Source organism: Taurulus bubalis (assembly GCF_910589615.1).
Source record: "Taurulus bubalis genome assembly, chromosome: 8".
NCBI lineage: Eukaryota > Metazoa > Chordata > Actinopteri > Perciformes > Cottidae > Taurulus > Taurulus bubalis.
The window spans coordinates 18,735,552-18,748,171 of record NC_136596.1 but is presented as its reverse complement, the minus strand read 5'-3'; the positions used below and the strand labels follow the sequence as shown (position 1 = coordinate 18,748,171).

The following is a 12,620-nucleotide window of genomic DNA, read 5'->3' as shown; positions in this document are numbered from 1 at the left end:
AGGATGAGCTATGTTTTGAGACCGGGACGTGTTTAGTGATTCATCAACTGAATCTGAGCACCGGAGAACTTTTTCGCGTCTTCACAACAGCCGTGGGAATACTTTAGGAACAGTCTAACCAGACTCTGGCACCCACGGAGCGCGCTGGTGACGGAATGTGAACACCCCCCATTTGGCGCATGTTCCTCTCCATTGTGCGCTGCCTTCTCCTGCTTTCTGTGCGGCTAGAAAGCGGAGGAGAAGGAAGGAAGACTTTTCGCGACTCGATCGCTTGCCTATGGACGACGGCGGTCCTCTCTCTCCAAAGGCAAATGCTTTCAGTATTGCCTCTCTGATTTCGGCTGCAGCGCAAGCAGGAAACGCAGCGTTTGACAAGCAGAGCCCCAGCCTGGACAAGCCAGACCTGCGCAGCCACAGTTCCTTAAAAATGCACTACAGCACTGTCACCCGGGAAATGGAAGGTAAATCACTTCGTTGATGCCTGTAGAGCAGCTGTAGCATGTAGCCTATGCGTCTCTGAAATATGGTTGATCGACATTTCGTATGGAAAGTAATGCGCAAAACCACATAATATGGTAGTCGTGTTTTGAATGCATGAATGAAATAATTGTACAAAACATTAAAAAAAAGACATTCTACAGTCGGCCCACTATGATAAATAATGCAAATTCAGTTATATTGTATAATCACCATCAGGGAGACGTCTGCAGGCAAAGTGTGGGGGGGTGGGGGGGAATAAAAAAGTTTCCCATTACAAAACCTCAAAGCGTTGTAAAAAAAAAAAGTCAACTTTAATTCGTGGACAGGATCACATTTATTGAAAGCGAAGCCAAAAGGAGGAGGGTTTACACGGGCCCCCTGCGTAATGCTAGAAACAGACCATAATAAGAATATCCAGCTCGGAGGAGGGGGGGTGTAATCCATTCCATAGATCAATGTGTCCAATAACGAGGAAGCAACAGTCACCTGCTGCCTGTTTGTTTGTTCATGCAAATCTTCGTGTGTTTACCTTGTAAACCGTTTATACTCCACTCTGCCGGCCAGATCCTCTATTGTTTGCGAACGGGGTTGATGTGGGCGAGACCCTTATCCAAAAATTAAATGGGTGCCGGAAAGCCCATTAAAAAGGGGCGCACTTCTCTGTCAGTCAGTCTCGTCCCAGGGCGAGGAAAAGGCACATTACCTGCAGCTCCTTATCTAAATAGAAATAAGAACCGGTTTTATCGCAAAGGGGAGGCCCTCTGCGCAAGATAAGAGAGCGGACTGGGTTGCAGTGTAACACACTGCAGCAGCTCACAACAGAGGCCGCTCAGAGCGCAATCGATCCAAAGCAAAACGCTCATTCACACGCACTCGAAGCTTGTTTGTGAGCAGTGGAGCGATTCTCCGCCAGCGTCGCCAGTTTTTTGGGGAAACATTTCGTCACTATTCGGACGTTCGCTGTTTTAGATCCGGCCGCCTGTAGCATGCTGGCAGTGGATCCAACCTCAGGGATTATTGAGCAGCCGAGACGGAGACTTTTAAACCGAAAACGGGGCATTTGCGCGTGACATTGTCTGGAGATCACTGCGTCCTGCGACTGTGTTTACTGTCTGTGTTCTAACCGACCTAAAGTGCTCGGCATTTTTTGTGAATCCATTTTTTTGGGATGATTTCAGCCATATCCAGTCCGTGGCTGACGCAGCTGTCCCATTTTTGCGATGTTGCAGCCTTCACGACGAGCAGCCTGAGCAGCCTCAACGCCCCGGGGGGCTACCACCTCTCCCCGTCCCCCGGGGACCCCTACAGCCAGCACGAGGGCCACTTCGAGCCCTGCCCGGCCGCCCAGCACAACTACAACTACCCGGGTTCGAACCCGGGCCCGGCCCCGCCGAGCGACGGCGGGACTCCCAACTGCTCCTCGTCGTCCGCCAACTCCACGCCGAACGGCAAAACTATAGTGAAGAAGAACCCCAAAGTGGCCAACATTAACGTGCAGCTGGAGATGAAAGCTTTATGGGACGAGTTTAATCAGCTGGGCACGGAGATGATCGTCACCAAGGCCGGCAGGTGAGCACAACATATGCCATGTAGAGCAGCAATTATGATTTGCTCATTTGCTTTATTGTAAACAAATATATATATGTTACTCGATATTATGCTTTTGTTTATAAAATGTAAATATGTTTAAGCATTTATGCTGCTGACGGGAATCAGATGCAAGAGACATATTCGATTTAGTTTGTGTGATTTATTTTAAAATAGATAGAATTGCAAATACGCACCAAAATGAGGAGAAAGGGGTAAATATATATATATATATATATATATATATATATATATATATATATATATATATATATATATATATATATATATATATGTACTTTTTTCTTCTTCTTATGGAGTTCATACTGAACCATTTTTTTCCCTCAATATTTTCTGTTCAGGCGTTGTTTTTTAATACCATATTTTGGGCTCCAGACTGGTAAAACTATAACATTATATCACTTCACATAAATCCTCATCTGGCTTATTGCACATAACACCATGTAAATATGTATTTATACACCGGATGAATTAAATAAATGCACACTGATATATTCTTCGGACCGTTCGGCTTTATTAAGTATATTTAATGTGAAGCTGCAGGTAAGCAGCCTGCTGACGTTTTAAAGACGAGTTACAACGCATGAGGCTTCATGAGTTCAGTGTGTTTATCAGCTGCAACCAGTCCGCGGATGTGCTTATCTATAAAGCATCGACCCAATCAGAATAACTGTATCTCTCAGCTGCTTTCTTTCACCAGTCCTCATTTTCCGCAGCGCTGTTATGGAACATTGTAGCCTTTTATCTGCGGGAGTCTCTGCACGTGAGTGGAGATGAGCTCCTGTACAGTACAGTGTTGCAGTCTTGTTTGTATTCGCCTCGACACGTGTTTACACGCATTTACACATTATAGGAGTCTCTCTACTTCCCTCCCTATCCTCTTCAGTCTCACGAAAATCAATTTACGAATCATAAATTGCACGAATACACATACATATTTTAATTGGGTTAATAATGGGGAATATATATATAAACAAACAGAATAAAAACACTTAAAACATCTGAAGTTCGATTTTGGACTTTTAATTTACTAATTAAAAAAAAGAAAATTTGAACGTGATACGTGACATACTTGATTATGTCGCCTGCTTCTAAGCAGGACATTATTCCTACCAGTGTTGACCTCTGACCCTTGTGGAAAGCCGATACAATATTACACTACTAAGTATAATGTAATTTGCAACCAGTAAACACTATGGCGTCGAGACACGTCTCCAAATGTCGTCCTGGGGTTTTCTGTATTTGTATTATAATAATATATCGAGGCACGACACAATTGATTTAATTGTGAAAGTGAGAGTGAGTCGCCCGTCTCTGCGCTCCAACAGGAGAAAGGAGATCCGCAGCAAAGCACTTTAGGATCTCCTTCAGCCTCACCTAGCCACAACACTGACGGTAATTGAGCGTTGATTTTAAGATCCCTTTCACTGACTCGGCAGATTACTCAACTTTCAACCGATGTTCTTGGGGATATGGATCTGGAAATTTGGATTTAACCTCCTGGATGAGGTTAAATCCAAATGTCTTGGGCCGAAGCAGAGAAGTGACAAATAAGGAAAAGAGGTCATTACCTCGAAATGTCTACAGTTGTATTTGTTTCCTCTCATACAAATACAAGTCAGGATGTATTTTTCCTCCCTGATAAAAAAAAGTTCAAATTCTAAACTCGTGCCACACCTCGCCTTCCCAAATAACGCCCATCTGCGCGCCTGTAAGTATTTCCACTACATGTCTGTGTGTGTAAAGGCCTTCGTGGGTCTGGAAGTCGTCAAACCCGCAGAAGAGAAGTTAAAGCTTCTTGTAAGAAGTTTTAAAAGCGGAGCTGAGAGGCAACAGACACAAAGCTCCATTCAGATGAAGAGGGGAGAGTTGCATTACGCACGGAGTCCAACTGCTTAAGCTTCTGTTGCCTCGAGTTCGGGACAAATTAGCTCTGTCGGCCTGGAGCCGCTTGTCTCTCTGAAAACATGAGGATCTTCTTAATAATACTTTGGCAACAATGTGCTGGTTCCTCTGATGAATTTAAAAAATAATTAAAACAGTTGTTCACCACCGTTCACACACACACACACACACACACACACACACACACACACACACACACACACACACACACACACACACACACACACACACACACATACACAGATTAACCCCACAAAAAAAACATGCAAGCAGCAACAGCAACCCTTTAAAGCTCATGGCTTTAACAGTCGCCTCGTGTTTGTTTGTTTTGTCTTAACCAGGAGAATGTTTCCGACTTTCCAAGTGAAAATATTTGGGATGGATCCCATGTCAGACTACATGCTCCTGATGGACTTTCTGCCTGTAGACGACAAACGTTACAGGTAACTTTCTTTCTTCTGTCGCTAACAAACACTGGAGGAAACCCATAGTTTTAAATTCCAGAGCAAAATAAGAAAACATATAGGCATAAATAGATGTAGCCTATTTTGATGCATGCATTTACGAACGCATACGCTGTGTTATTATACAGATACTAGTATACTAGAACATGTATCAATGTGTCTTCATGTGCAACATATGTTGATGACTATTATGTTGACATTAGAGACACATTCACTGTCACGAGGCCTATATTGTAATTCATATACAGCCTCAGTGTGTGTGTCTCACGTCAACACGTGCATGCGCATTTTGTATGCGCGACTTTTATTGGACGTAAATACAATCGGAGAATTGCAAACCTTGAGTCTAATGGACTTTCTTCCCGCTCAGGTATGCCTTCCACAGCTCGTCGTGGCTAGTGGCCGGTAAAGCGGATCCCGCCACGCCGGGCAGGGTGCACTACCACCCGGACTCTCCGGCCAAAGGCGCGCAGTGGATGAAGCAGATCGTCTCCTTTGATAAACTCAAACTTACCAACAACCTGCTGGATGATAACGGCCATGTGAGTACACGACTGGAGTGCATGGAGGAGAAACTGATGCCACACAAAACATATTCATTGTGTGAGACCAAGTTCCCGTAAGAACAGTTGTAAAATCACAATAAATAATGATAGAATTAGCGATTAAATACTCTATTTAGAGCAGAGTGTAAGCTTTTGCCGACACCTTCAGGGGTCAAAACACCCTCTAAACCGGTGACTGCATCAACTTTAAACTCATCATTTAGAGACAATAGGTCCCAGCAGAAAGATTATTACACATCGACAATATAATTCGCACTCATTTGACCGACACAAGCGATTTGACATACACTTTGATATTTTCACCAATAGTCGGATGTTGCCGATGGCTTTTTTTCAACCCACAAAAATGGCACCGCACATTAGGCTTTACTCCAAAAATAACAGCAAGGAAGTGGAATATTTCCCCACTGGAAACATTTTGCAGCCCTTCCCGCTTAGTGTTCCTCTGTTTCTGTCTGTCGCTGCAATCGTTGCTTTAGTTGTGAAATGAGAAGGAAAACGGGAGTTGAAATATTGAAAAGTGTGGAGCCGTGTCTGTTGGATGTAAATGGGGGTAAATGGAGATGTTGTGCTTTTAAATGAGAATTGTGCTGCAGGTGGCTTTTACATGTCAAGATTAATGTCATAGATGACATATTTCTAATCACACGTCTGCATATTAAATACGAGCAAGTAAGTTATTGCTGCATTTAATGCCATTTACCAAACTGCTTATTTATATCCACACGTGTTGGAAGTGGTTGAAATTAACATTTTAATATTTAGTAAAATAATCATTTTCAATTGGTTTAAACTAGTTTGATGTTAAAGCTACTATAAACTATTTTATCTGACAATTCACTAATATGTATCATAAGCCAATGATAAAACTCTGGTGGAAAATAGTCTGACTTGTGGCTCATTATAATTTTATGAGTGCTGATGAATCCTCTGTTTTTTGCAGATCATTCTGAACTCCATGCATCGCTACCAGCCCAGGTTTCATGTGGTTTATGTGGATCCCCGCAAGGATAGCGAGAAATACGCCGAGGAGAATTATAAAACCTTTGTTTTTGAGGAAACCCGCTTCACAGCGGTCACAGCGTACCAGAACCACCGGGTAGGAAGCCTTCATGCACTCACATAACATAATATATAGGCCTATAAAGAGGTCACTTTAACTCAAATAGTATTTAATAGCATGCTTGCCTCGCTACCTTGTGCAACAGCATTAACGAATTAATCCAATGATGTGGCGCAATCTCTTCCATTGCTCGATTTTTGCGCGTAAATGTTGCCATTGCTCTGTGCGCGCAACTGCGCGTCCCATTACTCGTCGCTCGGTTTTCCATCAGCTCGGGGTCTGTGTGATGGGCTCATCCCTTCATTCTGCTGTTATGCGGGACGACTTGTAACGAGTGAAACTTTGCAATGCAGTTCGGTTAAAGTGTAGTGAAGAGTCGCTGCGTCGTTGTGATGCAATGTGCCGATGGCCGCACGGGGCTCAGTCAAAATTAAATAACTATTACTATGATAACACATATGTTCTAATTGATTAAATGTCACAGAAATTAATGTCACACTTTCGTGACTCAATGGAGGTTCAAATTACATAAATTAGCAGAATCTAAATGTGAAAAGTTGTAAAATGATGATAATAAACTTAGCGCTGCTGCTGTGCCTGTATGGGAATCTACAAATGAGACACTATGCAGCTGTGAATGTTACATAAGAGTTCAAAAATAAATAGTCTAAGCTTTGTATTATTGCCAGTTAAATGAATTTAGGTGTTTTAAATAACACTGAATGCACGTGATGATGTCCCCCTTAACAGCAGACTTGAAACCATTTACGCACATATTTTATTAAAGACATGTGACATTTAAATAGGATTTTTTTTTAAACACAAAATCACTGTTTTCCTTGCTAATACAAATGCAAATACTTGTGGAAATGGAAATGTCATTTGATGATGTGCTCTTGTTTTCAGATCACACAGCTGAAGATAGCCAGCAATCCCTTTGCAAAGGGCTTCAGGGACTGTGATCCAGAGGACTGGTGAGCATTTACACTCCAACAATACAGTCATATTAACATGTTTCCACATGATGTAGAAATGCTCTACAGAACCAGAGAGCATTTGCAAAATAGATTTGCTGTTTGCATTATCCCACACAGGTGCCAGATGGGTGGAGATTGCCTCATGGAAAACACATTGAGTGCAATGAAGTCAAAACATGACTGAATATTGTTTGAATGTCATTTGGCCATACTTCACTGGCACTGACAAATCACCAGACACTCGGAATTGTAACAATAGAGTAAACCTCACCCATCTGGTATACTCGTGCTCAGTGCAAAGACGTTATCCAAATGCTGCTCATCCAGCTCTGCAAACGACTTTCTTTTTTCTCCAGTGCACTAACTGAAGTTTATGGGAATTTTTGATTAGCTTATGGGTGCGTCAATGTGCTCAAATGCTCATTACATGCAACAGTGTAAACTCTTAATATGTGCATTCATCATTTTTAATATATAATAAAGAAGCGGTGAGATTGACATTCATTAAATGTGTATGTAACTGAATCCGTTCTCCCTGCTCCAGGCCCAGGAATCACCGGCCAGGCTCTCTGCCAATGATGAGTGCCTTTGCCAGAACAAGAAACCCAATGTCATCTCCTCCTCAGCAGAACGGCACAGAAAAAGGTCTGCAGCTCACTCTGTTTCATTTCTAAACCCATGCCTGCTATCAAACATAAAACAACATAGTCACATTAAGTTATTCAGCCTTTAGAGGAAATGTTTGTATGTCAATTATTGACATATTTCACCTCATTTTCTTTCAACTTAAGCACAGTGGTGCAGTTAGAGCATCAGGCCAATACTTTTAATTAAACATAAAATACCAGCCAGTCAATGTCATCCACTGCTGACGTAATGGAGATTGTTAGGTTATTATATAACTGACAACAGCTTGATTTTCTTGACATGTTTTTATAATTAGTTAATAATAATCCTTTGAGTCCCACCCTGGCTTTAAAAAGCATTGAATGCATCTGAAGGAATTTGTATAACTGTTTTTTTTGTCCCTATTTGGAGTGTATTCTGCAACATTTTGAGTGAAAACCATCATTTTATTGTGTCAATATTTTGTTAACAATAACATATTCATATTTAATTGTATCTGGGTTTCACTTCAGACTTTTACTAGCTGGTGATCTAAACACTGCTTTCACCTTGCGAATAATATAATAAATACTGCTCATTTTGTACGCGTTACAATCTTGAAATGAGAATTTATAATATATCACTGCACAGTGCAAATTGTTACTGACTCCAACCCAAACACACGGGTATCAGTATGAGCAGTCAGTGCGGAGCACAGAACTGAACACACACACACCGCTGTTTAGGAAAATATACATAACCTAGTAAATATTAGCTAGCGCTGACTGTTCTCATGTCTCTTCCTGCACAGAAGACAGTAGACGGGAGTACGAGCGAGACCCCAGCGGCACGCCCATACACGCCGACTCGGCTCACCAGCTGATGTCCCGGGTCCTCAGCCCCGCCTTGCCCGTCCCAGGAGGCCTTCACGGCGTCTCACTCACCAGCGGACGACCCAGTCCTCCCCACGACCTTCGCTCAGACCCCCATGGTTTACCCCCGGACACCCTGCACCACCACCCTTACAAGTACCCTACCACCTACGAACACTACCTGGGAGCCAAGACCAGGCCGTCCCCCTATCAGTTACCCAGCATCAGAGGACACACGTACCACCACCACATGAACCCGGCCACAGCTAACATGTACTCAGCCACCAGTGGCCCCTCTAACTATGACTATGGGCCCAGATAATGACTGCTGACCACCAGGGCTAACGGTGCTCACTGTTGGAATGGAAACAGGCAGGAAAGGCAACACAGTCCTGCCTGTTGATGGCTTACGCAACCTGCGGGGTGTGTTGTTCACAGGCTGAAACTCAGCTGGATAAACCCTGCCGTATTTATTTAAAGGAAATGCATCTTTGCGTGAAGCAGGGGCACCTGCTCCGAGTCCTTGAAGAGGTCTACTTTGACCTTTGAACCCAAATGGCAATAGTTCCCCACCAGGGCACCTCTTACCTGAGCGGTGCAGACATTGAGCAGCAAACAGAGGAGACAGGAGGGACCTCTCCTGAACACAGACAATACCTTTGATCACAGACTGGAAATGAATTCTATTTTTTGTGTTGGATGCACTTTTTTGATTTGCCTTGTTTTTATTGCTTTAAAAAAAAGCCATATGTTATATAGTCCATCAACCTTCTAGGTAGACGAGATGTTTGCATGTTGAGCGCATCAGAGGGGGTGTCGAACACACCCAAATGTTTTTGTTTGAGGAAAAATAAAACAAGATTTGATTTTTGAAATGTTCTGAACATCTTGAGCCGCTCTGAGAAGCTTGTACCACGGCACTGACTTGCAGCAATTCAAAGTAAATAAATGAAGCAGAATGACTGTTCTGTATCTGTAAAATAAACATTAAATTCTTGTAATTCAAGAACTTAAGAAAATCTGTCTTTGAGCAGAATTTCCATTCAAAGCTCTGTCTGCTGTCACACTGCTGGTTAAAAAGAAAGCGTATACCTCACTAATAGCATTGTTCTGGTTTCTGCGACCGGATTAGCCCGTTGAATTGGGTTGAGGTGTCCGTTGCTCCTGCAGTCATTAGAAGTATGGACTTGGAGGCCGTCTAAACATCCGACTACAATAGTTCAAATGTTGAAATCTACACCTGGTTCTATGAAGAAAGAATATACACACACTTCTCACATTGACTATACTTTATACACATATTTCCTTCTTAGTTTTGATAAAACCATTTGAAGTATATGTGGTCACATTACAGAGTGCAAATTTCTTCACATCTTCCACTGATTAATTAATACAATATTTAGCAAGAGGTCATTGAAACTGTGGAACTGAAAGATAAAAATAAATAAAAATCCCAGTAAAAAACAAGTAGCTTGGGCATGTAATAGGCATGTACTATATATTGTGCAAATTATTTTGAAACAATATTTTATTCTGAAATTTGTGTTTTCATCACCAAGATAAGAACTCATGTCAAACAAACTGAAAACAGACAGCAGCAGACATATTTCCTCTCTTCACAAAAGGATATCATTGGTCATATTTAATGGGACAGTTGGGTGATATTTTAAGAACGTCACCATCTCCTATATGTGCCGCTATTTCCATCTCCTTTTTGAAGTCATATGAGGAATGCTTTGTTGTCAAGGTTAATCTAGTTGGAGGGGACAGGGGTCTGCTTTGGGATTTGTGCCTGTCACGATACAAAGGGAAACGTTCCCTAATGATTCATTTCAATAATGTATTTTTTCTACTTGAACCCAGCTGCCATTGAGTGGAAAGCAGAGAAAAGGATGCCTGGGGGCGCCTGACCTCTGACTGTTTAATGGCTTGTAAAGGTGTCAAAGGTTAAATAATGTTTCCACTCATTTAAACGCAGGCTAATTGGTCGCATTTTTTTGTTTTGTTTGGGCGATGATTAAAGCATTTACTCTACAACGGAACAGTATTATGAAGCCAACAACGTCTTAACAATAGGTTTTAGGATAGCCTGAAAGCAACTTAACCTAATGAAACAACATAAATCACGATACTGTTATTGTTATATACTGTCAATTTCGCAATAACCAATTTGCGTCCGTTTTTCGTCAATTTAAATGAAGGTTCAGAGGGATTGAAAAAGTGTATGTATTTTCAATATGCTAATTGCATAGTGTGAAGCCTATATCATTGGTTTGCTATTTTATCTCCAATAGGCTATTAAATAGTTGTTCGTATGTCGGGTCATAACTAAAGCCAAATAAGGAACCAACAAATATACATGTTTAAAAAAAATGCTGCACACAAAGTGCCAACAGCCTGCTCACTACCGTGCTTCCTACCCTTGTTTAGTCTGGCCAGGAAGCCGCCTGCTGGGGACCGACGCCGGCCTGCAGGTGCTGCAGCGGCCCGACGGACGGAAGCCCAGAAGCTCCACGAGACGGTACTGGGTTTAGCACCGCGCCGACGGGGCTCGTGGGGGGTTTGGGGAAGCGTAGCACGCGGGGAGGAAGGGTCAAGGCGATATGCGGATAATTATAGGTTTCACAACACAGAAGGAAACTTCAATGAGAATGCTAATGCACGTCGTAGTGTAGTCAAGAACAACAGTGAACGCACGCCAGTGGCCACGATAGGATACTATTCCATCGGTAGTATTTAAGTAATTTTAATTAAGTTTGCTCTCGATTAACACATTATCATGGACCCCAAAATTCCTATATATTTCGGTCAGAAGATATCTCGCTAAAAAGACAGCCTGCACGTTTCAATGCGTTCCTCTCTGCAGGCTGGGCTACCGGTGATGTCCGATGAAAGGGTTGCGGTGGCCAGCTGGCAAAGCAAGATAACTTGTAACACAAGATAATTAGTAGTGAGGTAACGATTAAACACTTGTGGAGGAAGCATTCAGATCAGAGTACAGATAACAATATTGCAATACAAAAAATATATACAATTTCCCAATCGCAATAAGTATTATGTATAAAGAATCTATCAGTGATATTCTAAAATATATATCATTACATTATCTCGGAGTCCTTGTTTTTCAGTGTCAGTTTGTCAAGGTGGACCTAATTTTAATGGCACATAAATCTAATAGTTGGGTAGTTTAATCTAAATGCATCACATTGTATAAACTCGTTTTGTAAGTAAAATCCTAACCTACTGCAGGCTATAACAAAACAAACTAAATTAAAATAGTTGGCTCTGAATTGAAGCGTGAAATACTATACTATATTTAATGCTATAAGTACAGATATACATTTACGTATAGTGCTTGAGAAAAATACATCTCACTACTGCAATAAAGACATAATAAAGTGGGTTTTCTCTCACCACCTGCACTATTAACAATTCTCCAACTTTGTACCAATCCCTATCCAGCAATGAAAATGTTCTTCATATGTTGCTCTCTTAATAAATGGTCTCCCTGGTGTATTATGCATCAGTCTGGGGAGACTTTCCACTGAGGCCGCTCTCATTTTGAAATCCTGCCCTACAGTTGTAAGGGATCTGAAAATAAGAGCATACACATAAGGAACAGGGGATTTGTAGTCTTTTGCACATCAATAAAGCTTTGTTTTTACTAATTATTTTTAAAATATAGTTCAATAGTCTGAGGTTACAGATACTTTAATCCTTGCAAACATAAGCAAGTATCGTGACTTTTTTCAAAATGGCAATCCGACAAATTGCACCCGCTGGAGGATGTATGTTGAATTGCACCTTGATATCATCTATTGTCAGCATGATGCCTGTTTTGGCAAATATTTTCCACATTACATTTCTACACATGCACCTTAATAGGCTATGGCATGTTTTCAACAGACCCAAGCTATTTTCAAGCTAAATATTTCAATGTATCCATCATTCAACACCGAGGAAAAGAGCGGCCTGCTTAGGCCCATGAGTTACATTCATGTGCCCATATGTCTCAGGCTCCAGGAGAAATGTTGCCAAGGACTTGCCAGTGAAGTATGAGGAGGCAGTGGATAGATGAT

At 41.8% G+C, this 12,620-nt stretch overlaps 1 protein-coding gene across 1 annotated transcript; it reads left to right on the top strand.

Annotated features, from left to right (window-relative positions):
* Positions 1-265: 265 nt before the first annotated feature.
* On the top strand, positions 266-9,472 carry tbx1 (T-box transcription factor 1). The gene is made up of 8 exons (XM_079221926.1): positions 266-461; positions 1,710-2,049; positions 4,335-4,436; positions 4,828-4,999; positions 5,967-6,122; positions 6,993-7,060; positions 7,608-7,708; positions 8,481-9,472. Exons 1-8 carry the CDS (start codon positions 278-280, stop codon positions 8,861-8,863), a joined length of 1,506 nt encoding a protein of 501 aa, XP_079078052.1. The 5' UTR covers positions 266-277; the 3' UTR covers positions 8,864-9,472.
* Positions 9,473-12,620: the final 3,148 nt, after the last annotated feature.